At 36.4% G+C, this 27,445-nt stretch overlaps 4 protein-coding genes across 4 annotated transcripts; 1 reads left to right on the top strand and 3 right to left on the bottom strand.

Moving 5' to 3' along the window:
• Nucleotides 1-476: 476 nt before the first annotated feature.
• On the bottom strand, nucleotides 477-7,812 carry LOC135685344 (uncharacterized). Its single transcript, XM_065201259.2, has 3 exons — nucleotides 3,696-7,812; nucleotides 3,181-3,414; nucleotides 477-2,068 (listed from the first exon to the last, which is right to left on the bottom strand). The coding sequence occupies exons 1-3, from the start codon at nucleotides 3,973-3,975 to the stop codon at nucleotides 1,914-1,916; spliced, it is 669 nt and encodes a 222-aa protein (XP_065057331.2). The 5' UTR covers nucleotides 3,976-7,812; the 3' UTR covers nucleotides 477-1,913.
• A 151-nt stretch (nucleotides 7,813-7,963) lies between these two features.
• On the bottom strand, nucleotides 7,964-19,616 carry LOC135685343 (iron-sulfur clusters transporter ABCB7, mitochondrial). The gene is made up of 13 exons (XM_065201257.2): nucleotides 19,107-19,616; nucleotides 18,720-18,908; nucleotides 17,550-17,673; nucleotides 15,925-16,111; nucleotides 15,619-15,700; nucleotides 14,859-14,947; nucleotides 14,326-14,413; nucleotides 13,966-14,140; nucleotides 13,305-13,462; nucleotides 12,822-12,991; nucleotides 11,289-11,418; nucleotides 9,846-10,121; nucleotides 7,964-8,339 (listed from the first exon to the last, which is right to left on the bottom strand). The coding sequence occupies exons 1-13, from the start codon at nucleotides 19,344-19,346 to the stop codon at nucleotides 8,049-8,051; spliced, it is 2,199 nt and encodes a 732-aa protein (XP_065057329.1). The 5' UTR covers nucleotides 19,347-19,616; the 3' UTR covers nucleotides 7,964-8,048.
• A 2,627-nt stretch (nucleotides 19,617-22,243) lies between these two features.
• On the bottom strand, nucleotides 22,244-24,128 carry LOC135685506 (uncharacterized). Its single transcript, XM_065201475.2, has one exon. It carries the CDS (start codon nucleotides 24,110-24,112, stop codon nucleotides 23,087-23,089), a length of 1,026 nt encoding a protein of 341 aa, XP_065057547.2. The 5' UTR covers nucleotides 24,113-24,128; the 3' UTR covers nucleotides 22,244-23,086.
• Nucleotides 24,106-25,202, top strand: LOC135685507 (CDK-activating kinase assembly factor MAT1). Its single transcript, XM_065201476.2, has one exon. It carries the CDS (start codon nucleotides 24,153-24,155, stop codon nucleotides 25,068-25,070), a length of 918 nt encoding a protein of 305 aa, XP_065057548.1. The 5' UTR covers nucleotides 24,106-24,152; the 3' UTR covers nucleotides 25,071-25,202.
• Nucleotides 25,203-27,445: the final 2,243 nt, after the last annotated feature.

Genomic DNA, 27,445 nt, shown 5'->3' with positions numbered 1-27,445 from the left:
CATTTTGTTTGTCATCGTACCATCGCTATTTTAGTTGTTTTTAGTCATTCGCCGTTAATTTGTGTCATTAGGGTTTTGTGTGCGTCACTCATGTTGTTAAAAGCGTATGTTCTTTCAGTGCAAGTCCAGTCGAGTCAAAGTTGTCGTTGAACGAAGTCGTTAGGTTGTAATCGTTGGTTGCTATCCCTGCTGAAGAATCTTGATTTAAAAAACGTTATTGCGAACTGGAGTCTGGTTTATGATCTTTATCTGCCCTGTAAAACTTCGTAGTTCTACATTATTTAGAAAAGTTAAGATTGTTGCAGACCGAACGGAACATGTCAGACCAACTCGATCTGATCCGACCAGCTGATCATTTTCCGGAGTGGGTTTCGGCTTTAGAAGTAAAATTGAATTGAATTGAGGATATATTTGCAAAAAATAATGCGCTATGACATCACCATGACGTCATTTAAAAACGAAAACTCAAATCCGCTGGAGAAATCGATTTTTTAAAAGAGCATATAATTTTACCATAGACTAGCTGTAAGGAATACAATTAACATACAGTGAGAACGGATTTACAATATGCTCCGGACTTTGTCATATGAGTGAATTTCTTATAAGAGGGGTATTAACGCATTGTAAAAAATTTCATTATTTAACAATGTCTGTTTTGGTCACTAAAAATAACAAATTAAACATGGCCTAGCGACAAGAATACTTTTAGCTGTTGTAATTCCCCAATTCAATGTTAAGCAAATTTTCAAGCTGGCAAAAGCAGAACGATCTAAGAACTCGAATGTAAGCAGAATAACTAAGCTCTTATAGTGAAAACAGAAGAGACCTATCAAAAAGGCATTGACAATACTGGACCGGTAGAGACAGCCACTAAATTCTTTAAATTCTGATGTTCGATTTTCATTAAAGATCCTCTTTTCAAAGGGAAGGTTTGAAAGAAAGAAAAAATGTATCATGCAAAACATGTTAGGAGTATCATTCAGAGGTGATAAGGGGTAAAATTTTCAATAATGTTGCCAGCGCTCAGGGTCAAATTAGAAACAGGGTGAACTTGTTTATAACTCTTAACACTTTGGACGTGCAGAGGATGTTGGGCAATGGAAAAATACCCAGGCAATTCGAATTTTCTAAAGGGGGCTTCACGATAAGGAAATAGTAAATGGTTTCCTGGAATGGCTTTCACCGGGCTTGTTACACAGTGATGTTTTCGAAAAAAACATTTTATTGTTATGCTTTGGTAAAACAATGGTAAAACAATGAGGTAAAAAGTGGTTATAGGGGAAGGCGAAAATACAGTTTTGTTTTGAGTCATAAATTCGTTTTGTTATACAGTGCATACTCGTTTATACGAACAGCTTGGAATAAAATGTAAGAAGAGCGGTTCAGATAAGCCGAATGTTTGGATGGCCGAGGATAAGATTTTGGTCAGGAAAAATCATTCACAATACATGAGAAAGAGTCAAAAATTTCATTTTAAATTTCAATAATACCATGGTAAAAGCGAATGGCATTAGATAGATTAGATCTGTTTGTCAGATTTTTCCATTCTCTGTTAGGAAAAACATGTGAATAAAAAAACCATTTTGGTTATGCTGCTAAGATAATAACTGACACACATCTTCATTGATCTCAAATATAGATTCATAACAGAGATATCAAGAAGATTTGTCTTTTGGATGCTTTCCTAACTTCCTGGATTAGTTTAAGGGCTTGAAATTAATTGGAGACGAGCTTATATCAGCGTTCTGTCAAATGAAAATACGTACAGGTACAAAACATCACACCTAAACGAGGTTCAGGTAACCGAGGCTCGGATGAACGAGGATGCAATGTATCGATTTCTGTGATGATATACAACGCAAGGCTATGTATTTCCTTATTTTGTCATCAATATTTTAGTCACGTGTAAAAAGCTAAATGACCTTATATGCAAAGAGAGTGTAGTCTTTACCAATGCAGAGGTTCTCTGATCGTTCACAAGTTTCAAACTCAATAGTTACACATAAATGATCCGCTGTCCTGCTGGGTTCGAAGATACTTGGGCTAACATCAGACGCCCAACACTCTCCTATTGGATAAAAAAATATTTTCGTTATTCATCATCACCTTTAATGTTGTTAATTTCCCCGTGACCGAGTGACCACAGGTCAAAAGGAAATCACAGTTAAAAAAATTTTCTCCTAGGAAATTTTCAGCCATTGATAAATAATTTAACAGGTTTAGACACTTTGCAAAAAGTTAGGCAGTTTGGAAGGAAATAAAATGCTCGCAGCAAATTACTTTGTTACACGGAAAAAAATCGAAACCATGTTTGGCACATTGATATTGTACCAAGAGAGCTCAAGGGATCCGCTTCCCTTGCAAACAATAACAATTTACTACTTACTGCTATGTGTGTTTGAGTTTTTTTTAATGCAGGCTATACAGAAAAAGCTGTACAGAAAATGCTTTACAGAATGTGCTGTACCGAAAGAACCGACCTCCTATGTCATATGTATTTTGCAAGAATTTCCTGCTTGCACCTAACCCACAACATAGTAGGTTTGAAGTTTTTGGAATCAATCTTTCATAAAATCGCTTCATACATCAAGACGCAGGAATTGCCATGTTCACACATGACAATATTATCAATTATCCAGAGGGGGGACAAGGGCGCAAATCGCCCCAGGGCCACTAGGTCTAGGGGGCCTTATAAAGTAATGAATTCCATTTACAGAATGGAATTAATCAAAGGTAGTAAAAGTTTGCTTAAGAAGTAAAATGTTTAAAATGATTGCAAGAAATCATTGGAATAAATGTTCTAAATTGCATTTTAAGCTTATATTAAAGGGGTGGTCGCAAAGATTTTCTGCACGCTTCGCTTTTAGTGGGTCACGTTTTTCGCTTTTGCCCCAGGACCTCTGAAACCACTCGGCAGCGCTTATTATAAGCATGGAAACATGTTACTTATGAACTCTGAAATCCTGACTTTTATTTAGGTGACTCCTGCTTATCTGCAACGTCATAATTTCATCGCAAATTGTGGTTTTAAACCAAAAAATTACAAACTATCTTCGCAGGAAATTTTCTTCAGAGAGTTTATGGTCACAAGAGGTCTTTTAAAAGAAATAACAGCCTGCATATGACTGCAGAATCCCGATTTATAACGCCTCCTCTAAACTGTACGTTTTTAAAACTTACCATAGTTTTCAATTGCGGCAATATTGTATCCCACTGACTTAGCTTTCGACACACAATTGCACACAATTTTAAAGGCTTCAAATTTAAAGTCATTCCAGAGTATCATTGGTTTTTCAAAATTATGATCTTGTGGGTCCATCCTTGTTGAAATTTTATGTTCCAGTTTTCTTTTTCCATTGTATGTATGGTGACTTCTAAAGCAACCGAGTGCCTTGAAGCGAACTGGACAATATCCTAAATTGGATACAAAGCTAAACATGATGTTTTGCTTGAAATAAGAATGCATACAGTAAGAATAAATTTTTCACTGGGTTAATTGTTGAAAGTTTTCAAACTTATTTGGAATCAGGAAGCATAACAGAAATCGCATTGGTTTTGATTAAGTTCTTATATTTTCGCAAACTGGAATAAATGCTAAATGCATAAGAACAATATCGTGTTTTGAATCTGGTATTTATCATGAGCATATCTTTGTGCGTAAGAAACATATATCTAGCATAGAAAGCAGGCCATACCGTTTTTATTCCACACTTTGAAGCCCTTTTGTTTAAAATACTCGTCCTCAACCAGAAGTATCTGCCCTGTAATGATATCTAGTGCAACCTTTGCGCAGCTTCTGTCCATATTACATCGATGAAAATATTTCAATGGCACAACGAAATCAGTTGGAGTTACGGGTGATGCTGATTCATCTTTTTCTTCAACGAATATTTGACCCATAGTGAAGAAGGTGTTGCTTTCAAAGAGCATTTGGAAACTAGCTAGGATGCAAATAAGGGCTAACGAAGTCCACATGTTTTCATGCAGTGTCTAGAATGAACAAGGAACATTCATCCAAAAGATAACCAAGGAACGTTTGTTGGACTTCTGAAAACTGTCCCAACATGTTAGGACGTTTATCCTGTATGTGTTTATTCAATTGCGTGAGCTCGTAATGAAAATTTTCAGTTTTTGATTAAAAGTGACGAAAAATAAAATTTGAAGAAAGAAATCGTTTAAAAAGCGAGTTCTGCTTAGGTGATGACCTTGACAACACAATAAAGTTCGTAATGTAATCATAACTGAATGCATTTAACGTCTTAGGTCACCACTTGCAAGAAAAACTTGCTTGTGTTCTATTCGCCTTCACTGTACGTGGTGATAAATGTCATCTTTCTATTGGATTAGACATGCGACTAACGTCATTTCGCGAGGAGCAGCAACAAGAGGTGCTGAATCTCGCTAAAACAGTCAAATTATGTAATTATGTAAAATTATGCACTAATTAAAATTAAGCGTTTAATTGTGAAATTATGTGTTATTTAAAACAGCAAAACCAATTTAACTGAATAGTTTTGTGAACGTACAAAAAGCCCGGGAATGAAAAGTCCTGCATATGGACCTACCCCTGTCACAAAGCCCCGAACCATTTCTTCAATCGTGCAGTGAAGCCTGGTCATCATATATCGGCGATCGTCACCGATGAGGGCCTTGCGATGCTTGCGATAAATGTATCAGCTTCGCAATTTATCGAAGAAATAAGAAAATCTAAACCAACCATGCAAAGGCCTTCAGGACAGGAGAGTATAAGTTTAAGCTGTATAAGCGGAGATGTATTTAACAGAGGCTGAACGACGATACAAGACTTTTTACGTTCAAGACCTCGCAGGGGCATGGCCTGGATGAAATTTATAGTTTTTTTTAAAAAGCTGGAAAGCCTATCTTGGCGGAGCCTCTTGCAAAGCTTATTCATTTGTCCCTTTCTTCTTGGGTGTTCCCAGATATGCGAAAAATCACTAGGATAGCGTCGGTGTTGAAGGGTCAAATTATCCTCCCGTCTCATTCCTACCAGTTTTGTCTCGGATCTTTGAAAACTTGTCTATGACCAGCTGTATAAATGCTGTTTTCGCAGCAATCAAGTTTCAGAAAGCTGCACTCAGTACTCACTTGCTTGCTAAAATGCACTAATGACTGGTACCTAAACATAAACAGTGGACTATATACGTCGGTAACATTCATCGACTTAAAAAAGCCTTTGACACCGTCAATCATGATATTTTATTGAAAAGTTGGAACTCTATGGTGCGTGAAATAAAGAGCTTGGCTGGTTTCATACCTACTTGTCGAACAGGATGCAATGCTCTAAGGTAAATGGAACGGTGTCCATGTTTGAAAAAAGTTATATGTGGTGTTCCACAAGGGTCTTGCCTTGGGCCTCTTCTTTTCATCTTATACATAAATGACCTTCCATTGTCATCATAGTCATGTTATCATTGAAACATTCACAAGTTAACATATATTCTGATGACACTAGCTTATCGTTTTCAGCTAACTCCATCCCTGTAATCAATGAACGTGTTAATGAGGACCTAGCCAGTCTCAAAACGTGGCTTGCTGCAAACAAGCTGTCACTTAATGTTGCCAAAACCTACAGCTTAAGTGTTGGTAGCAGGCAAAGATTGAAAAATATTCAGCAAGCTACGGCAGTGAGGCCATCTCTTAATAGGTAGGGAGACAATCTCTATGATAAAGGACACTAAACAAGGCCCACGCCACAAGGGGGCAGAGGGGCCATGAACCCCCTACTTTTCTTCTTAACTATAGGTTGTAGAAAATAGCGTTTTGTTACCGTTGACGTAAGATCACGTGATCAGTTAGTTAGGGAGTAAGAGTTTTGAGAGTCGCACGCGTTTGAGAAAAAGATTCTAGTTAAGCTTCGGCCATCGTTTAAAAATCGTTTTAGTTGGAAACGGGTTCTGCAACATAGGCAGATCATCCAGATCATGTTTGAGATTGTGGCCTTTTAAGCCGTTTAATTACAAGAACATCTTGAACATAATAATTGGCAAGTCAGAGTGACTTAGGCCAGCATTTTCCCCATATAGGTATTAAATCCCCCTTTAAAATATTAAATAGATAACCTCCCTTTAAATGAGAAATCCCACTTTAGAATCGGTGGCGCGGGCCCTGGTAAATACCTTGGGGTATATGTTGATCAACATTTGAGCTAATATGATAAAAAGATCTCTACGGCGTTAGGAATGCTGCGCTATTCCAAACAATACCTCCAAACAAAGTCGTGCAAACAATGTATAAAATTCTGACAGAGCTGTACTTTCGATATTGTTGCCAAGTATTTCGATATTGTTGCCCAGTATGCGGAATTACGGCACTAGACAAGCTACAGAAACTACAAACTTGCGCGGCCAGAATCGTAACCAACGCTTCTGCTCTTCCAGTTATAAAAAAACTGGGCTGGTAGACAGCTTATGACTTGATTGTAAAAGAAACTTTTGAAATGGTATACAAGTGTACAAATAATGAGGCTCCCTCGTATCTTGCGTGCCAGCTCGACAGGTTATCAGAAACCAGTACCCGGAAACTTCGAAACACCGAAACCGATCTTCGTGTCCCGTTTCTATGAACAACATGTGGCCAAAAATGCATGCATTTCTTTTGGAGGGGCGAAACTTTGGAATGGTCTGGACGCAAAATCAAAATTAACAAAAAAATTTTTAAATAATTTAAATCCTGTCTCGAAAACTCCAGAACAAAAAGGGACACTTTTTATTCCTGGCGTTCGTTCCAGTACTTTTAACTGCTTTCATTATGTTATTCTATTATGTATTAATTTACTAACTCGTGAATAAAATACCAACAAAATGACGGGCAAAAAGCTCCCTCAGAAATCATGCCCTCGACATCAGAAATTCAGTCATGAGGCTACGTTCCCACATCATCGAGAGCGAGTTGGGCCGCTGGTGCATCGGCGCAAATCGCTAAACCAACCACTAACCTAAACAGGAAGCTGTTACTTTGGAAATTTCCATAATAACCCCCAAATTTAATTAATAAAGGGGAGGGAATGGACAAGAAAAGTCTCTTTTTCCCACTAACAGCCGATGCACCAGTCCTACCTGAAAGCATCCAAGTAAATGCTAAAAACATAAAGAATGCCTAAAGGTACGAGAAGTTTTTTTGAAGTCATCAAGAAAAAACAGAAAACAAAGAAAGGGAGGGGGGCTGGGAAAATAAACAGCACACTCAATTTGTCGCCTTTCATCAAGCAAAATGAAACCAACACTATGCCAAAAACCTTAAATACCCCAAGAATAACCTAGGGAATGAAAACCGCCATGAGCCATAAATGTTGCCCTAGCATTACTAAACAAAACCCCCGGAGGCCAAGACTACTTCGCAATATCAATAAACGAGTAACGCAAATGCAAGAGAACCACGAGAAAGCGTGGCACATGAGACCAAAAATATGAATAACAGTCAATAATCAACTCAGGAGTAACATCCAATGCAAAAGCCCCTCGTGAAATTAACTCTGATTAAATTTCATTAAATCATCATTATTTGTATTGTTACATTTTAGGGTTATCTTTTTTCTTTGTACAGGGCAGCTTGGAAAGCAATTTCTTTATATATAGTTGATAGCTTTACCCTGTGTAAATGATCAAAAATGAAAAATGGAATGAATCTGGTAGCGGCATCAGCAAAGTAATATCTATTGTTTCAAAATATGACCCTATGCACTGGCTGATGTTTTCATTTAGTCGAGAAACTGTAATCAGAATTGGCGCAAAAATTAACAAATGATGCTCTTTGTTTTCAAGGCCACATGTGACACAACAGAGCCAGAAGATCGCAGGCCATCGCAGACAAGATGTATATGAGAACACTTGCATCGGCGACGGTCGCCGACGGTCGCCGACGGTCGCTGACGGTCGCCGACGGTCGCCGACGACCTGCGATAAATGAGAACCAGGCTTAAGAAATGTTCAAAAAGTTGCAAACGTTTTAAAAGAATAAATCACAAGCCTTCACCAATTTAATTTACAAACAATCTGGAGGATTAGAAATAACAATCTTTGCAAACATACTCAAGTACTCATAGCCTCGGGTACAGGGAAATCATATTTGGTCTTTGCCTCGTTTTCGCTGATTTGTTCCTCCAGTTTTTCTAAGGGGATCTGGGGCTCGTGCTGTTTGCTCCATAGGTAGGAATACATAGTGTTCGTGTCTTTTAAAAGGGTATGGTGATTTCCACGCTCCCTTACTTTGCCTTCTTCCAGCACAATTATCTCCTCCGCATCCACCACAGTGGACAGACGATGCGCAATGAAGATTGAAGTTTTGTTTTTCGTGATCGACGACAATGAAGAAAGAATATTCTGCAACGAAAGACAAGACATAAAATATATCAAAAACAAAAATACATCAGTGAGCGACGAAAGCACTACTGAAAAAAGCTTGACACATATTGGAATTGTCGTTGCTTCTAAAATTTTCATTTTTAAATACCATATAATATAATACTGGCTTTGATTTGGATAAAAGAAAATAGATTCAAATTCATGTTCTTTCCATGATCTCATTATATACTATACAACATAAGAAGCCACCAAACAACGAATATGTTGGCTGTTTCAATTATGAAACGGCGACGCTTTTCTACGAATTGCATAATATTGTTAAATTTCATGTATCTATTCTTAGCTTTTAGCCAATTATTCCGTATATTCTATATAATCAAACATAATAACTCTTTCCTCTAAACAATGATGTACATGCCTACTTTAAATAAATGGATAATAATATTAACATTAATGGGAACTTTAATTTTTCTATTCACCTTAAACTAAATGTTACAAATCTCATTATAACAAAGGTAATTTGCAATTGGCTAGCTTGGGTTTACAAAGAAAAGGACTATTACAAGCACAAAAAAGGAATCAACAAAAAAAGGAAAAGTTTGTTTGCACTTTGTCTGCTTTGGAAGTTGTAGGTAACAGAAAGCGTTAGAACTGAAGAAGCTCAGGGTTATGTCAAGCTTTATTTCTATTGCAGAGTTATGAACAAGAAGCACGTACTTCTCTCTCTTGCAGCTAGCACTAACAACCAGATTCGTTTCGCACCCTACAGTAAGCTTGTGTATGAACAGGCATTTGTCATAAGTTATTAGAAATAGATTAGGTCTAAAAGAGTCTCGTCTTATGATAGAGGGGGAGAGAAAATTTGAAAGGTCTACGTAAAGGGAGCAATGAGGTATAGCTTTAAAAGACTGAGCTAGGAAGTTTAATGCAGAGTTGTGGTGCCGGCCTTCTTCGAGGTATGTTTTGCAGCCTACAACAATATGAAGTAACGTTTCTGGCATATGGCAAAATAAGCAATCGCGCGACTGAAATATCTTCGAGTGGAAATGTTCTTGAGCATGTGAGCTGTGGTCCATATTTTAGAAGCCAAAGGAACAGAGTGGCTAAACATGAAAGAAAGAATGGACCTTGAGATATAATACAGTTTTGAAGGCACTCTTTATGTTCTGATCTAGCAGCCTTCAATACTTCTCTAGCATTCCTGTGTATATCAAATTTGATATTCATGTTCAGAAGGAGGTATCAAATGAAGAACGACAGGATTTTTGACAGAATAATGCCATTGAAATTAACACTGATGGGTAAATCGAGCCAGTGGCGGATAAATGTAGAGACTTGATTATCAAGATTTTCGACGATCCAGGTTTTTGATAAGTCGGCTACTGAGAGGTGCCAAAAAACTTGTGAGAGAAGATAGGTGTTATAAAGAAGCAGCTTACTGTCATTATTAAAAATAAATAATTCGTCAGTTTCTGGCTGTCACTCGCTAAAAGTTAAATATGAGTTGACTGGGCTAAGCCATACCTTTTCGGTGATAGAATCCAGCGAAGACGTGGCTTCATCATAAACAAGTAGGGGAGCGTTTTTCAAAATAGCTCGGGAAATAGCAACCCTCTGCTTCTCGCCTCCAGATAGCTTCAGGCCTCTTTCTCCAACTTGAGTCTCGTAGCCTCTTGGCATTGCCAGAATTGCTGAATGCATATCCGCCATCTTGGCCGCTTCAAACACTTCATTTGCAGTAGCCGAAGTACGTCCATACAATATGTTGTAATAAATAGTGTCATGGAACAGCACTTGGTCCTGGAATACAAAATGCAAGACATCTATATAGCTTTAGTTCCAAAGCTTTTACCTATGTTAAATGATGTATTGAAAGTTGGGTTGTAAGAAGACATTGCGGAGGAAAGAACAAACTTTTGAGCAATGCAACAGGAGACGAGCTTTCTCATTTGCAAGGATTGGGAAAGTTTAAGGGGTTGAGATTGCTTGAACTTACAGCATAAGACGGTCAGTTAGCCAAGCTGCAGATGATGTACCTTGGTCATTGTGCAAAAGCGAAAACATCTTGGGCAAGAAGATAATGGTAGATATGACTGGTGGTAATAGAAACAAATGAAGACCAACAACGAGGTGGATATAAAATATAATGGATGACGCCACGATGTGAGCGTTAAAGCTTTACCAGCTAGCTCAGAATATGTGTGCTCCGCGTGTGCAAGGGCCGACCTCAACTAGAAGGTACCAGGTAACCAGTATCGATAGCCGAATTGCAAGTGAAATATAGATGGTGTCTTAACTAGATAGGATACAGATAAATAAATGTGTCACTCTCGTAGATACACCATTGGAAAAATTTAAGATATCAGTCAAGGTTTCCTTGTTTCACAGACGTGCAGAATACTGATTTTCCGAAAGTTAAAGGGGTGTGGCAATAGAAACCACAAGAAAAGAGTAACATATAGGTACTATGTGTCCATGTCACACCCAAAATACGTAATCCCAGAAAAATTCACGCAAATCCCGACCAGATACAGTGGAATCCCGATATAACAAATCCCGGATATAACGAACTATTTTCTGGTTCCCTTCAGAGTTCGTTATATCAGGATTCCACTGTGTGTGGTAGACCCAGAATATCGCAAGCTGTTATTAGGCAGACCCCACAATTATCGTAAATATTTGTAGAACTAAAGTAAAACAAAGCCACATACCCGAAACTTATTTTAGACCCAAGTCAGAAGTAATTTGAGTTTGACTTGGACATCCCGAATTAGTAGGACATACCGTATTCTCTCTTGTATTCCCACCTTCTCCAATATTCCCGCCTGTCTACTAATCCTCCATTAAAATGGGGGGTGGTTAATCAATAAACCCACAGCGGGAACTCTTGCAAGAGAGAATAGGGTATTGGATCGTATATCAGGTTGGTTCTATTACTTTAATTGACAGATGCGTTGGTATGGGTACCTGTGGGACAATGCCAATATTCTTGCGAAGGCTTTCCAGGGTAACATCTCTGATGTCATTTCCAGCAATCAATATTCTCCCTTCATCAGGATCGTAAAATCGGTACAATAGTCTCACAATCGTAGATTTTCTATTGAAAAGCAATATGAAGCAAAATGCCAACGATCAGAGATAACATGCCACTAATTGAAGCTCTAAAAATGTACAGGATAAAGGGTAAAAAAAATATCTTGAGTCACATATGTTAACATAATACATAAAGATATTACGTAAAGATATCAATTAAAAATACACAGGACGCTAGTCTTCAACTTCAAGAAATTTGGTTTTAACCTTTTTAGCCTTGCTAAGTATTTTCTCACACTAGAGGTAGAAGCAAATATCGAGTTATATGGAAGAATACAGACAAATTCACAATCGTTTTACACAAAGTAGTGAAAACACAATATTTCGACTCCCTTAAAACCTAAGTTTCTTTAAAAAAGAAATTTGTTTATATGTCGAGGTTGCTAGTTGACCTTCGGACTTTGTCTGACGGTGAATCAAAAGTACACGATTTTTGCTAAGAAAAGTTGAATTTCTATTGCTAATCCAATGTTCTTGCTTTGCTATAAAATCTTCCTCCTTTACAATATGTTACAATGGACTTCTCCTGTAAACTGATCGGCAAAATCAGATAGACAGGTACCGCGGAGCGTTGAGAAAAGTGGGGGTCTAAAAAAAGTGGGGGGGGGCTAAAACCGTATAAAAAGATGCTTTTCTGGTAGCTTGACACTTAATAGTTGGCTAAAGCCCCCCCAGCCACCGCTGCACCGCGGTGCCTGATAGAGATGCGATGTTTCAAAAAATTTTACCACAATTATTCTATGAAAAACAGTGTATTTAGACTGGAAAATTTTGTGCTTCAAACAGTTCATTTTATTCTTCAATGCTTTCTTGAACTTTCAACGAGGGTCAACCAAACTTTAGTTTGCATTGCAAACAAAACGCAAAACAGTAAAACATTTTAGTTAATTATGAAACGAATATTCGGCTCTACAGTTTGATATTTTAATCGCTAAGATAGGGCGCGAGAGCGTGGGAGAAAAGCAAAATACCAATTCATGAATATAAAAAAAATATTTTTTTTCTTAGCCCAATACAGACCATTTTCTTGAGATGAGGAGTCCTAGTGGAATGGAGATAAATGGCTGTAACCGACTACGCCCCACCTTGACAATGCTTCAGATCAGAACTGGGTCACTTGTCTAGGCCTATTCAGTCCAGTTTGAATTCTAATAACGGTACGACGCCAGAACCAAAGAGGTCACGGATAAAAAACGTCATAGACTTCAGCGGCTCATTTTCAAGGCAATTGCGCATATAAATGGAAAAATCCTGTCTATCTTCAATATAGTCAACAGCCTGTATCACAGTGGATAACAGTCAAATACCACTTTTTGTAGGCAGTTTTCAAATTCCTATTCAAATAGCGTAACGCTGAAAATCCAAATTGGCTGCAAGATATCTGGAATAGACAAAATGTGAACTTACCCAGAGCCACTCCCGCCAACAATAGCAGTTTTACAGCCACCCCTGATCTCAAGATTCATACCATTCAAAATTTTTCGATCTGGTAAATAACCAAACTTAACGTTGTCAAAAACCACAAGGGGATTCACAGGTTTTGGGTCAAGAACCAAAGGAAACGAGTTTTCTTTTACCTGGAATGATAAAAACAGACATTAGCGCAATTTATTTACTAAGAAACCTTAAGAACTAGAAATGATATGAAAACGATTAAGAAAAGTGCGAGGAAGTAACATAGAAAGTCAAAAAGGATCAAAATAATTTCAAATAAATTGTTTCATATCCTTCTCAAGAAATTTCTATCCCCACCCAACAAGACTACTGATAAAAATTTTCAATCGTGTTTTTCGCCTAGTTTGAAGATCGTTAAATGAAAATATTAGTTTTTGATTACTGCAAAAATTATGGTGCAAAAAAAACCAAATGACGTGCCATAATAAGAGTTACCTTGATTGCGCTTTTGATGCTCAAGAGATCGAACATAGTCTGCATATCGACTAATGCCTGTCTCAGATCACGATAAACAGAGCCTAAGAAATTCAGTGGTACTGACAGCTGGAACAGAAGTCCATTCACCATCACCAAATCACCCACAGTCATTGTCCCTAAATTGGCAAAAGAACTTTAAATCAAGCACTTGCGCATCATACACTTGATATAAACCACATTACGGCGCTCCACGACCAGGGACGTCCAAATCGGGGAGAAGCATGATCATGTGTCCCTAACAAAATGGAAAATGCCTCTTTCTTAGGAGCACCCATTTAACAACTTTAACAACAACAACAAAGTGCTCTTTTTCAAAAAAACTGTGTTCTGTTCCCCTCCAATTACCAAATGCTTACGATGTCCCCATTCACGATAGAAGCAAACAGACAAATACAGTCATTTAGAACAAAACTTTGATTCAGACTTTTTTTCAAAAGTGGATATAAATCATAAATGACACGCGACGTTATTAATAAGGTAAGAATTTCATCCACACTACATAACCGAATGACTGAGGGTGCCAAAATGGATTTATTTGAACTGACTGATCAACATTTTGTTTGCTATCGAGGAGAGAGAATCTTTGTTTACTCAGGTGCAAATTTTATTATAAAAACACCTTTCATAATGCCTTGGCTTGCGAGAAGCATGATCCCCGTCAATGCTGTCGAAAAAATGACATTTTGACCAAAATTGAGCGCAGCCAAACTTGTGGTTGTCTTCAAAGAGGCTTCATTGTAATTCTTTAGCAATTTGCCATATTGAGCAGCTTCGAAAGATTCGTTGTTGAAATACTAAGTGAAAAAAAAAGAATTTTCGAATTTTTAAATAAGCTTCAAAAAAATCACATTTTATCTTAACCTTGTACAACAAATGAAATTGTGCAAACCAGAGCTCCAATCAAAACCAGATTCCAACACAATAACGGCTTTTTCTTAAAATTTGGACAGAAGGAGTTCGTTTTCTCCTTACATTTTACCTTGACTGTTTCGTAGTTAATCAGTGAGTCGATTGCCTTTGTTCCAGCCTCGTTATCAGCTTTGTTCATTTGAATACGAAACTTTGTTCTAAAAAAGGGTGGATTCATTCACAACTTTTAGAAACAAAAGAGTTAATTTTTAACAAACATAAGCCATAATTATTGAACACGGAGCTGAAATATTCTAAAAATCAAGGCTTAGAAACATTGATATTTCACTGAGATACGACAGTTTAAGTAGTTTTTGATGAACAATAATTTTTCATAAAGGAAGGAGATACTAACTTAGTTCTAAAGCAAACTAAAATTTTTTGATTGCAAAAAGGGATAAATGCAAAAAGTGAATTTTAAGCTTTTTCAAGCAAAAAGAATATAAAAAGATGAGAAAACGAAGTTTTTTTTATCACAATAAAAACAAATATTCCAAAACTTTGTGCACACTATAAATGCACTATAAATACACAATACAGAACAACACAGCACAATACAAAACGAAGATAAAGGTATCTTATACTAGAATTCAAAATGCTTGCCTCCATTGGGTGAACAATAGTGTAAATGCAGCGTATGCTGCAATGCAACTGATGCTAGTGACTGCAAAAGGGAAGCCACATTTCCAAGCCTAGAGCAAGAAAAACTTTGTCAGTCTGTCAAAATAGTTGATAATAACTAAAATGAATCAGATAGTAGGCACAAGCATTTCATTATTTCTAAAAACATTCTCGCTTGTCAAAGTATTGAGCATCTTATCCCTAGACTTTGTTCATTTTGTCCACTTCAAGAATGTTTATACAGTCAAATACCTTCAAAAACATTTTTTCAATATTTCTTTACAACAAATCCTGTGCTACTAGCCACATGTGCAAACAGGGGCACTGGATACAATATCCTATGCCCAATAGTTGTCGCTTATGGTTCAGCGTATCATAATAACAGTAACTATGAAACATATTAATAAAACAACCAGATGAGAAATAGTAACACGCAAGTTAAGGTTTGCCCTCCTTGAAAGTGTATTGTAGCATGACGAACAGATATTCAACAAAACTGAAAATACCATGCATAATTTCAATGAAGGGAAACCCTTAAAGCTAGCTAAAAAGAGGAAGACTTCACAGTGTACAAAGGTGTGCTAATAACAACAGCAACAATGCTTAAATATCCCAATCACATTTCACCATTAAACATCCTTTGTTTCTTGATCCAATCATATCTAATCATAGTTTTCCTACTGTCTCTGAGAACAGGGAATGTAAAACTTTAAAGCCTAATTAATAACAAATGCCTTCTTACCAATATTCCACTGACAAGGCTGACTTCAAAGATTGTTGGTGCAATGTTGAACACAAGGGCACTGAGGAAGAAGCTGATACCCCTGAAAAAAATAAATATAAGCTGTCATAATGGTTTAATACCAGGCCAGGGTTATTTGCAAATGCAGACAACCACTACTACACAGTTAAAACGTCATTCGCAAGGTCAGAAATATCTAAAGAAAAAGACATATTCCAAAGAAACAATACAGCCTGTTATTAAATTTTAAAAACCTGATTGGACAAGTGGACATGGTAAAAGAGCAACAAAATGCAAAATTCATACCTTGTTCCTCTGTCAATGGCCTTTGAAAGCATCCCAGTCTTTCTACTTAAATGATAGCTCAAATCCAATGAATGTAGATGTAAAAAAGTAGTCATTGCCATTTTTCGAATTGAGTGCTGGGCGACCTTAGCAAAGACAGCATTCCTTAGTTCATTGAATAAAGATGATCCTGCTCTTGCTGTGCCATCTGTAAAGGGGTGAGGAATTATGAATTCGTAACTTGTAATTTGTGACAAATCAGAGACCAAACTGGAAGTGCAAGAGAATAAAAGAATAGAGATTAAAAGCAACCAACAAAAACAGAAAAGGGGAATTTCCTGTTTAAAGAACAGAGTACATTGCTGTATATTTCAACCTAATGAGGTAATAAATATAGCCACAAATGAAATGCTGACTGAGTAAGATGTCAAGAGCCTAGGGTGGTTTTACATCAGGACTGAAAATCAGAGTTTTGGTTTCAATTGTTGCTATTAATACCATACCAAATGAATACTATTCTAACATGACAATTTCAAGTATAAAGCTTGAAGTAAAACCAAAATTTAACAATTTAGCAGCTTAGAAATTTTTTGACCGTTTGGCTGCCTTAAATTCTTACTTAGGTCACATAAATGCTGCTATAAAGGCAGTTATTCTATGACAGCACTTTCAACAAATTTTATATAAGTTGGGGGAAAAAATACGCATTTTGCACAAAGTTTGCTCCAGAAAAATATTCAAAAGATATCTTGTCAACATTCTTTTATTTTTCGAACTTGAATGGTAATACCTTGTTAACCAAACCTTTGTTGTCTTGCTAATCCAATTAACCTTCTTATAATTAAAGAAAATTAATGCGAAATTTTTCCCCCATCAAATGGGGTAAAAAATGCGGATAGGTGGGGAACAAATACGCACACATAAAAGAATGAATCCTAGAGGCTTGTTTATGAAGAACATTCATATAATACTTGATTTTCCATGTAACGATGTTAAGCAATAGTTTTGAACAGCTTCTAAGTGATTTTAAAGTTGAAAAGCATGCTATTAAAAACTTTGGCATATGAAAGCGAGGCTATGACTTAAGTGCCAAAAATACATTGTAAACTCCCATTAATATAAGCTTATGTAATATCTCATGATAATTTGTGCCTCTGTGACTCATATTTACATATCTCTATAGGTCCCATACCAACATCAATCAAAATCAGGAGTGCGTAATTTTTCCCCATGTGCTCAAAAATTGTGTGTCCAAAAAATACGCATGCCATGTAGACAAAACAAAAGATAGCAAGCAAATGTAATTATCATAGGTCAAAAGGTTAATCCCTTAGAACAACTGAGAACACTTGACTTTGTGGGCTTGACAGTTACTGACCCGACAATAAGAAAGTTCGATGATTTCCGACAAAACATTATATTGGGCCAATTTACAAGGTAAACATTCAATTCCGCTTTATTCTAAATCAAGAATCCTCACAAAAGGGAAAAGCAGGTCAAATTGACAGGCCTTCTCTAGGCTATATGGGAACCACAAGCAAAACGGTATAAGTGATTGGGCGTGGCTGAAAAGGTGGTGCGTAATTTTTTCCCCGCAGAGACACGTGCGTATTTTTTACCCGGATTGACTATAAATAAGAACTTACAACCAAGAAGCAAGATGGTGGCCATGCTAACAGCTGCAGTCTCTGCATCAGATATGACAAGAGGTGCATTGTTGAGGTAATCAACAGCATATTTGAATAAAAATGGTACTTGGACATTCAGCAGCTAAAATAGACACTTCAAATTAAGAAAAAGCAAATATAAACAAGCATAAAATCAAAAAAATGGCATTGTAAAATTTCAAAATAGCACTAAAAATTGAGAACAGCATTTTATATCCAGAAGCTTATTAAAAGTAGGCAAAAGCTTGCTTTGCACCTAGTTGAAGCTTCCAAGAGACAAAGCAAGCACTTTCTGCCTACATAAGTCAGGATTTTTTGCTTTGATGAGGAAAGATTTAAAATACCAAAATAAAAGGGGACCTTGAATGTGGCTTTGCGTGAAACTCCATACCAGTATGGCAAGGGATGTCAGGCAACACAAATGTCTCTGTTGGCAATTTATTCTAACTTCCTTTAGAAGCTAATCAGTGAAGGAATCTTCAAGCCTTCTCACAAAACAAGAAATTCAACTTTTCAGATCTGTGAATTGCAACTACTCAGACAATGAATGTTTCTTGCATTGAGACAATTCAATCATCTGGTTTTGGTTTTGATGCTTGTTGTGCAAAGAATAGGACAGTTCTAGGTTGTTATTCTAATTTTCATGCTCAATGTCATTGCAATCAATGCTCAATAATTTCCATTGTTTTAGTTTGATGTCATTGCTGCTACATCAAAACAAACAAAAAATTTGCAAGATTATTGCACTTAGTCATATGAAAACAATTTGCTGCAACTTGAAAACAGTAGACCACAAAAATCCTTGCCATACTGGTTTACTCACACTTGCCAGGATGATTTTTTAAGCGGGTAGATTCCAAATGTTTGTGGTTTCTAGAAATACCTGTAAAACCACGATTTTTTGGCAATACCTCTCCCATTAGAAGCATCCCCTATCAGCCCAGCCAAAATTCTTATAAGATATCATTTTAATTACCAAAATCAAAACAATTAATATCAAGAATTCAAGGAGCCCAATATAAAGCTGCTAGAGGACAACACTCTGGTATGGAGTGCATTTATACATTTATTGAATGTGTGTGTACATTAATTGAATTAGCTAGACACCCTTGCATGGAAAAAACCTTTCTTTAAAATATTGTGACATACCTTTGCACCAAGTAAAAGAGACAGTGCAGCTACAACTCTAACTTTTAAAGCTGGCTTGTCAGATGGCCAAACATATCCAACCATTGTTTTGATGATTGGTAGTGCATTTAGTTGGTTCTTCATTGTTGAGTTAGTAATACCAGCAGGATTGCTATGTAAAAGCCTTTTCTCTGCATCAGAGAGTTGCTCCTGTGGAAAGAAATCACTTAGTAATGTTAGAACTTCATGTTATTTTCAAAAATTCTATTTACATCACTAGGAAATTATTCTAGAAATTTCTTGGGTGTGCTGAGATTCACAGAGCCAGGAAATTTTGGATAATTGATGTTTGATTACACAAATTCCCTGGTTATTCGAATAAAAAATCAATCAACCAACATATTTCACCTGCGTTTTACTAACTGGTACTCCGAGACCATTTGTTTTTGCATCGATACTTTTAAGCCGCGTGAAAATAAAGTCATTTCTAAAATCATGCTTCAAGTTGGACCGTTTTTTGACGTCTAAACAACCACATCCATTGAAAGCAGCTACAGCGCTGAAGTGATTGCTTGTCAAAATCTTCCTCTCAAATAAAAGGCGTTTCGATGACGCTTTTCTAGTGAAATCGATCAAACGAAGTGCCATTTCAGTGCATTATACTTCCAATTTCGCTTGGCCAGGCGTCTGCTCGATTAGAGCAGCAGATGAAGTAACTGTAAATTTTCAAGCCAGTTTGTCATACATTGACATTCTTGAACACCTAACAACTGAAAAAACTGAGGTCTTTGTGAGAAACGAACTTGAATTCCACAAATCGTTGTATAAGATGGGTCTGTCAGTGCTGACTAAAAGCGAGCCGAAACCCTCTAGAACCCGGCTTGCTCCGCCATTTTGAATCTGCATTGGTCATCGCTCACCACAAAGAGGCTGGATGAAAATCGAAAACTTCCGGACGAAAAATTTTCGGCTAAACAACTTCGGACAGTAGCGAAGTGAGGGGAAGGGAAGCCCCATTTGTTAATGCCGAAAATTGGCAATTTTCTACTTTTGCTATTGTTTTCACTACATTTTGTGCTAGAGCCCCCTTGCTACTTCGATAGCGCTACACCACTGCTCTGTCCGCCCCCCAATCTTACCAGTACCACCCTGGCTACACTTCTGACTTCGGACAAAAAACTTCCAGGCGCATTTCGAAAAATCGGACAAAAAAATTCCAAACGCATTTCGAAAATTTCACACAAAAAACTTTCAGGCAAACACTGCATGATACCAAAATGATCCCTAAGGTGTGGGAACTAGCATCACAAATTTACTACACTACATCATACTTGCACACCGCCTGGAAAAAGAACGATCTGAGAAACTCCTAGTCTTATTCCCTTTATTATTATCTCCTCTTTCGATTAACTACTTTTCGATCTCTTCATTTTTCTGTGTCGACAGAAACGCGTTTGTTACGTTGAAAATATCTCAACTTTTAGTGGTTTTCTTTGCAAAGTAAACGAAAAGCCACATTTTCAAAATATTAATTTAGGGCAAAAGAGGTACGTTAGAGTTCCCCTGGGCTGGAAATTTTTCTGAATACAGTTTTCAAGATGTCAGACGAAAGGAGGTGGTACCTTGTTCAATGATTTAGGACATTATTTGTAAAAACCAGGATTTGGAAACTAGTTGGATTAGTCTATGGATTAGTCGATGACTGTATTCCCCTTTTTAATGGCAATATGTCGATTATCAGAACGATGTATAGTGATCAGGCACGTAAATAATAGGGGGCGTGGGGGCGTGACGCCCCCCCAAAGGTTGGAAAATTCAATTGTAGTTGGAAAACTTAAAAGTTCACTTGGAATTTTTTCTAACTATTATGACCAAATATGTGAACTTTTTAGCTTAGGATTTTGGGACTTTCAATGTAAAAATGTTAGACCTTATTAAAATTGAAACTCTGGAGCAGGCACATCTTCTAATCGTTTTCAATTGTGAAGCCCTGTCTCCACTGGATCTCATATTGCACCATTGCATCGTTTGTTTCCTTTTTGACAGGGGTTAAGTTGAATAAGATTATATTAAACAGGCAAGGTGAATTTCTGGATAAGAAGTTTAAATTTTACCGTCAGTATTGATTGAGCCTGAAGTTTTGAAAAATCATTCCCTGTATCTATTGATCAGAACAATTGAAAGTGGGGATTTTTTAAGAAACAACGGGTAGCCAATTCAATTGAAAACATTAAAAATCTTTCGTTGCTAGAAATTTTCAACGCTTCTTAACGGGTGTAGGCTAGGCTCCCCCTGCACTTTATAGACCTTCTTAAATCTTATCATAAATTGCTATGATAAAGCTGATGCGAAGCCACAAAACATTGATCAAAGAAGCGGCAGCAGAAGTATTTGATCAAAGACGAGTGTTTTATCTTACGAATCGGGCATATGTACTTGCCCTGAGATCACCTTTTTAGTTCCAAAAAGCAAAGGACATTTAGCCCTTTGAAAATTGTAAAAATTTTCCTTCGATCAAGAACAAAAGATGAAATGGTAAATTCTTTGATGCTTCTATATTGTGAAAAGATATTTTATATAAAACTGATCTGCAGCAAATAGCTTTAAGAAGGGCAATGCAGAAAAAGAACAAAATTGCTGATAATTGACTTGAAAGAATATTACTTTTTATCATTAAACATATCCAAGATCTAGACTGGTATCATATCTTTGATATTGCTTTACATCTTAGGAAAAGCTGATTATATGTACGTTTTAAGTTAATCAAGAGTTAGAGATTTCCTTTATCTCCTTTAGTGCTTTTATGCTTAAGACTAATTAAGTAGAATGTTGGTAATTATATAGAACCTAGAAATCCAGAATAAGCCATAAGGCTATTTCTAAAAACTCAATTTAGTAGGTACAGAAGATTAACAGGTCGAAAGAAAAAATTCATCAGGTAAAGTTGGAATTTTCCACCTTTCACGACCAGCCCCCCCCCCCCCCCAAAAAAAAATTAGCCATTTGTTTACATCCCTGATAGTGATGATTCAAGATGAAGGCCATAAATCCGAAACATGTTCTTGCATCAGCATTAATTTGTTATAAATATGTTATGAATATGTTTACATCAATATGTTTTTGTGGCATATTATGTTTATTTAAGGGAAAAGAATTATTCAACGAATTGCTTTCTATCTTTTTCTATTTCTTAGAATTGAAGCTTTTGGAGGAAAAACTTTGTACACCATCTAGATCCCCTCATACAGAAATAAGTCAACCCACGCCTCCCCTTAGCCCTCAGTCCAAGTCCTTCTATGGCGACACCCAACACTATTTATTCGATGTTGGTGCCCTCATATACTTTACCATTGCAATGAGTACCTTACAGTGATGGCAGATTGTGAAATAAGCTTGATCTTGTATTTTTACATTAGCATGATCATGGATGCAGGATTGCCTGAGTGGGGTGCCCATGAGAATTGGGCATACAGAATTGAAGCCCTGAAATGTATTTGGTGGAATTGTATCCTTCAGACTGTATCCATAAAAAATTAGAAGCAAGATGGAGAAGTTGTTCAGTTCTTCAAGATTTGAGAGTACATTGATGAAGGTACTACCAAGAAGAAGATTAGAAAAAAAGCTACAAAATGCACTAGAATAACAAAGACAGCTTTGGTTTGAAACTTTTATCTTTAACTGGTGTAGATGTATTATGGCAAATTTGAGTTCAGAAGCATTCTATGTGTCTAGAGAGTTTTCAAATTGTTTTTCAAGCATAAAATCAATAGCGACTTATCAAGTATGAAGGCAAAGGAGTATTAAAACATATTAAAATCTACAATCCATGCCAAAACTTTTTGAACACTTGCACAAAGCTAAAGCTTTTTTCAAAAATTCCCCCCTACCTGTTCAATTTGGCTGTTTTGATGCTGAAGATAAAAGTTTTTTCACTGAAAGCTGTACAAAAGTATCGAGAAAATAAATCAACATTCTACTGGGGGAGGGGTCAACATTTTTGAAGCAGCAGTGATATTTTGGTAAGGTAGATTTGGACTTGCTTTGTTTATTTGCATGCTGTGATGAGAAGGTGTTCCAATTATTTTTGGCAAGTATTGTATGTTACTGAGACATTTATAAACATCATAATGTCCTAACAGTTTTATCAATCTTCTTCATACTCTTTCAATACTTTCCACAAATTCCATCACATAGATAGATAGAAAGTACAATTTAAAGTAAAATTCAAATTTTGTAAAACATATCTTCTTTACTTAAGATGCTAAAAGGACAGCTTACCTATTTTGGTTTTGATTACAAATTAATTATCATATGCACGTCTTTTAAGGAAAAAAGTAAAATTTTAATTTAAGATGTTAATTGAAGAACAAAAAAGAAAGAAGACATGTCTAAAATCCTGGCTTGTGCTTTTTCACCTTTTTATTCGTTTTTTTGTTCTTCCCTCCTTTGGTGCCTTTACTCTCCCTTCTTTCTAACAGGTGCTGTTTTCTTGACTTTTGTTTATCTTCTTTAACCTTCTTTTGTGTCTGTATTCTCTCATCCCATTTTTTTTTGCTTGCTTCCTTCAATTTCTGCTTCTTCTTCAATGTTTTTGATAAAAGTTTTGGGTCATCTTTTACTTTTATACCTTCAGCTTGCTTTAATGCTTTGTCCCATTTAATTTTTGATTTCAGTTCAGTTGCTTTTTCTTTATCTTCTGTTTCAATACTTTCTAGATTAGCTTTCCGTTTTTCAGCCTTTTTAAGCAAAGTTTTTATGTCCTTTTTCTTTGAGTTTTTCTTTTTTGCAGATGTCTCTGCAAAGTCAAATTTACTAAAAACAACTTCCTTCTTGTCATTCAAAATCTGTGTTACCTTCCTTTCATTTTCAACATTGCTTTTCATAACATTTGAATTGATTGCTTCTTTCTTCAGTTTTTCTTTTCTGGCCAATTTGTCTACTTTTCTTTTCTTTACCCTGTCTGCATTACCTGATTCTTTGATTTTGCGTTTCCCTCTCAATTCCTGAATTTTATCCTCTAGTTTCTTTCTTAAATCTTCTAAAGGGACACTTTGAATTTCACTAACTTTTATTGGTTTTATACCACTAGTGACTAATTTGGCATCATCACCATGACTAGAGTGCATTTCCTTCTCTTTTTCCTCGATTTCCTTTTGCAGGTCAGCAATACTTCTCTGCTTTCCAGGATCTAGTTTTAGCATTTTGGCCTTCTTCGCTAGGGCCTTTTTAGCTTCCCTAGCCGCTTTTCCAGATACGTCCAAATTGGTTTTGACTGAGCCATCGATGTTTTCATCATCTGGCAAGTAATGCTTCAATGGTATCAATTCGATAAGTGATGAAAAATACGCCGAAGTCTTTCTCGCTTGGTCCAGCAACTCCTCGTGTCTGTCCGCCATCTTAAACTTCATGTGCATTTGAAACTTCAAACGAGGCTCCGGCAATAGAACAATTGTAATGGCGGAACAAGTATGTCCTAGGTGCAAGACTACCTCTTATCAAAATCCAAACCTGAAGCTGCTGGTAAATGTATGTGGTCATAAGCTTTGCCAAACATGCGTGGATGTGCTTTTTACAAGGCCGTCAGCAGCTTGTCCAGAATGCAACACCCCACTGAGGAGAAGTGATTTCCGAATCCAACAGTTTGAGGATTCATTCGTGGAAAGGGAGATAGATGTAAGAAAGAAAATTGTCAAAGTTTTTAACAAGAGGGAAGAAGATTTCTTGGAGAATGAAGATCCGCTAAGAGCATATAATGACTATCTTGAAGAAATTGAAGTTATAATTTTTAATTTAGTAAATAAAATAGATGTGGAGTCAACTAAAAAGAAAGTTGAAAAATACAAAAAAGAAAATGAAGCTGTCATTAGAAAAATAAATTCAAAATTAAGCCAGGAGTCTGAAAGAGTAAAACTACAGCTTGAGGTTGAAGAAAAGGAAGCTGAAGAAAGGAGAAAGAAATTTGAGTTAAAGGAAGAACATGAGAAGAAAGCCAAAAATAAGGAAAAAGATGCTTTAATTGATGATCTAATCCATGCAAATGCTTCAGCTGATGAAGTATTGGCAAGACATCACATGACAAAGCTTCAAATAAAGAAAGATGAAGAGAAAAAGTCCATGTTTTTCCAAGGGAAATCCAAGTCATCTAATACTGGAACTTCGAAACTACCCATCAAGGAAGTACCATTATACAAATATGAACCTTTAAGTATAAATGTTTGTGGCCCTGATGTTCCTAGCAGTGAAGATATTCAAGGAAAAGGGTACTCAAAGAATGTTCGTCCTGCAACAGCTCCTGAAAAAGCTGCAGGATACACAGAATCAATTGCATGTCAAAGAGCCATTTCAGAAGCTTTCAATGGATTATTCTTATAATTTCAGCTCATTTCCACTATTGTCTAGCATACTTATGTGTAACAAAGTAGAAATCTGTTAAAAACTTAAATTATTGGGCAGATTATTTCAGTCTTTGTCTCTAATCTAATACTATTGATGTTTACAGTTTCAGTCAATATGCTTAACTGACCCAAAGGTTCATCATAATTTGCTTTGCAGTTTAGATAAAAATCCAAATTCACAAATAACTTCGAGCATCTTGCAATATTTCAGTCTTGTCAAGTATGTAGCAAACTTTACAAAACCTATTTGTTGCATAGAGGAGCTGGAAGACATTTTGATAGCTGTGTTATTAATTAAATTGAAGTCTCAAGGGATGCATAAATGTAGTGCTAAGTCAAGAAGAAAGTTATTTTCTTGTAGACTTATATTGCTTTCTGTTATTTGAAAGCAACTAAACTTAAGAAACACAGTGGTATATACAAGGAGTTCATCCTAATGTGAAAGATAACAGAAAGAAGTCAGTGTAGAGAAAATGACCTTATCACTGTCACTGTATCAAACTCTTACTGAAGATTTCTCTCTTCACAGCCTTCAGTTCTATAGCAAGATTTTATATGTCATGACAAAAAGCTATTACAAATCAAAACTAGCTAAAATGAATTCTTATAAGAAAACCTATCAAGTCTATAAGAAAATATGCAATACAATATTTTTAAGCTTCTAAGATAATTTTGAAACATATTAGAAAGTCCATTTTTTAATAGCTTTGCATTGCAAACATCAGCTTTTATTAGCATACAAGTATCAAAACGAACTGAAAAATGCAACTGTTTAAATGAAAGGAAGCAGGACACTTGCTAGGGCGTGCCAGTTGTATATGCTGAATCACGCAATCACGCGTAATCAGGGGCGAAACTTCACTATTTTTATTAGGGGGGTATGAAGCTTAGTTGCCCGACGAAAGGGCGTGGCATGCTTGATGAAAGGGCGTGTCCTACATGAACTTCATTTTGTTTCCGAACATTTGGCTATAAACATTTGTTTCCGAAAAGCAAGCATTTGTAAGGCCTTTATTTTCTATAAAAAGAAAGTCTTCACTTTCTAAATTACCTAGCTATTAAGAGAGCAATTCAAAAAAGAGATTGAAGTAGGGTCTCAATTTTATCAAAGTGGAACACCAAAACACAGCTTGGAAATTTCTGAATTTAGAAACAGCTACGCAGATTACAATGTTCCAACAAAAAAGAGCTTCAGTTGCATTCTCTGAGTTTCATTTTCAATTTTCGGTTGCTCCGGAAGCAATTTCAATATTTTTAGACACCCAAGCACAAAGTACGTATATCTAAATTCACCATAACAAAATCCCTCAAGCAAAGAAAAGCTTTTATTGGAGGTATTTTACAGGTATACCTATCATCAAAGCTCAATTTTCATGTTTTCGTAATCATGGATATTGTTCAGAAATAGAATAAACTCGAAAGATTTTTTGCAATTCATATCTTAACTACAATTTCTTGATAAATTTTATATTACTTCCCGCTTGAACTGATTAAAACTTTCTGTTACTTGTTATGGTTATTCAAATTTTTTTAGTTAAAAAACTTTGGCGTCTGTATGACCATTTTCTAGCGAATGGTGCAATACTTTCGAACCGTAAGTGTAAAACCTTAAGAGAATTTTGGGGCATAACTACTTATGGATGTATTGTTGTGAAGGAGCAGCACGCGGTTAATCCTTCACTCGTTCCTAGACCTCGAAGTTGCATTAGTCAGTTGTTCACGCCACGTTGTAATGAAAAGGTGTTCACGTTTGATCATGTTTATTGTAAATAGTTTTATTATGTTCCTGTTGATGTTATGAAATGTTTAAAAACCCAAATGATGTCTTCTTCAAATGTCCTGACCTAAATTTCTAAAACATGTTTGATTTCATGAATGAAAGTTTCATACACTTGGAAAAGAAAATATTGATTGATTTTCTCAACCACGTATTCCGAGATGGTATATCCTTCATGCTTTGATTCATGATGCTTCTAAAACTGTCAGTGTTCTATGGGCTCCGAGGCAGGATGGAACGTTGGGGGGGGGGGGGGGGGCTTTTCAAGAGAAAATTTAGAAATCACAACAAAAGATTTTGAAAAAAGCTCACTTGTTTTGCAAAAAGTAGGGGGGAGGGGTATACACAGTGTTCATTTCCTTCTCGCATCAAACACACTTTACTTTCTGTCTATACTTTTGCTGTCGATCAATACTTCAGACTTCATCTCGAGGCGAAGATAAACATGTGCGCGTTGAGCTCCAGACGAAAGCGCTGATCAGTGGACGGACGAAAGACAGAAATGTATATATGTTGCTGTTCCTTGCCTCGTTTCTGTTTTGTTTTCCCAACTGGGAGGAGATTGAGAAAAAGAT

This window comes from Rhopilema esculentum, chromosome 15, assembly GCF_057945365.1.
Source record: "Rhopilema esculentum isolate cy_ngs chromosome 15, ASM5794536v1, whole genome shotgun sequence".
NCBI lineage: Eukaryota > Metazoa > Cnidaria > Scyphozoa > Rhizostomeae > Rhizostomatidae > Rhopilema > Rhopilema esculentum.
Note: the sequence above shows the minus strand (reverse complement) of the source record. Positions and strands in the feature narration are given on the sequence as shown.

What these genes read in the sequence shown, in the direction of transcription:
- LOC135685344 (XM_065201259.2), bottom strand. Translation starts at nt 3,975, where the DNA reads ATGTGGACTTCGTTAGCCCTTATTTGCATCCTAGCTAGTTTCCAAATG. An exon ending in CAAAGTGTGGAATAAAAACG is followed by an intron (nt 3,415 to 3,695) that starts GTATGGCCTGCT and finishes TATCCAATTTAG; the next exon opens with GATATTGTCCAGTTCGCTTC. An exon ending in TGCCGCAATTGAAAACTATG is followed by an intron (nt 2,069 to 3,180) that starts GTAAGTTTTAAA and finishes TTTATCCAATAG; the next exon opens with GAGAGTGTTGGGCGTCTGAT.
- LOC135685343 (XM_065201257.2), bottom strand. Translation starts at nt 19,346, where the DNA reads ATGGCACTTCGTTTGATCGATTTCACTAGAAAAGCGTCATCGAAACGC. An exon ending in CTCTTTTACTTGGTGCAAAG is followed by an intron (nt 17,674 to 18,719) that starts GTATGTCACAAT and finishes TGTCTATTTTAG; the next exon opens with CTGCTGAATGTCCAAGTACC. An exon ending in CTATTGTTCACCCAATGGAG is followed by an intron (nt 14,414 to 14,858) that starts GCAAGCATTTTG and finishes ACCCTTTTTTAG; the next exon opens with AACAAAGTTTCGTATTCAAA.
- LOC135685506 (XM_065201475.2), bottom strand. Translation starts at nt 24,112, where the DNA reads ATGCACATGAAGTTTAAGATGGCGGACAGACACGAGGAGTTGCTGGAC.
- LOC135685507 (XM_065201476.2), top strand. Translation starts at nt 24,153, where the DNA reads ATGGCGGAACAAGTATGTCCTAGGTGCAAGACTACCTCTTATCAAAAT.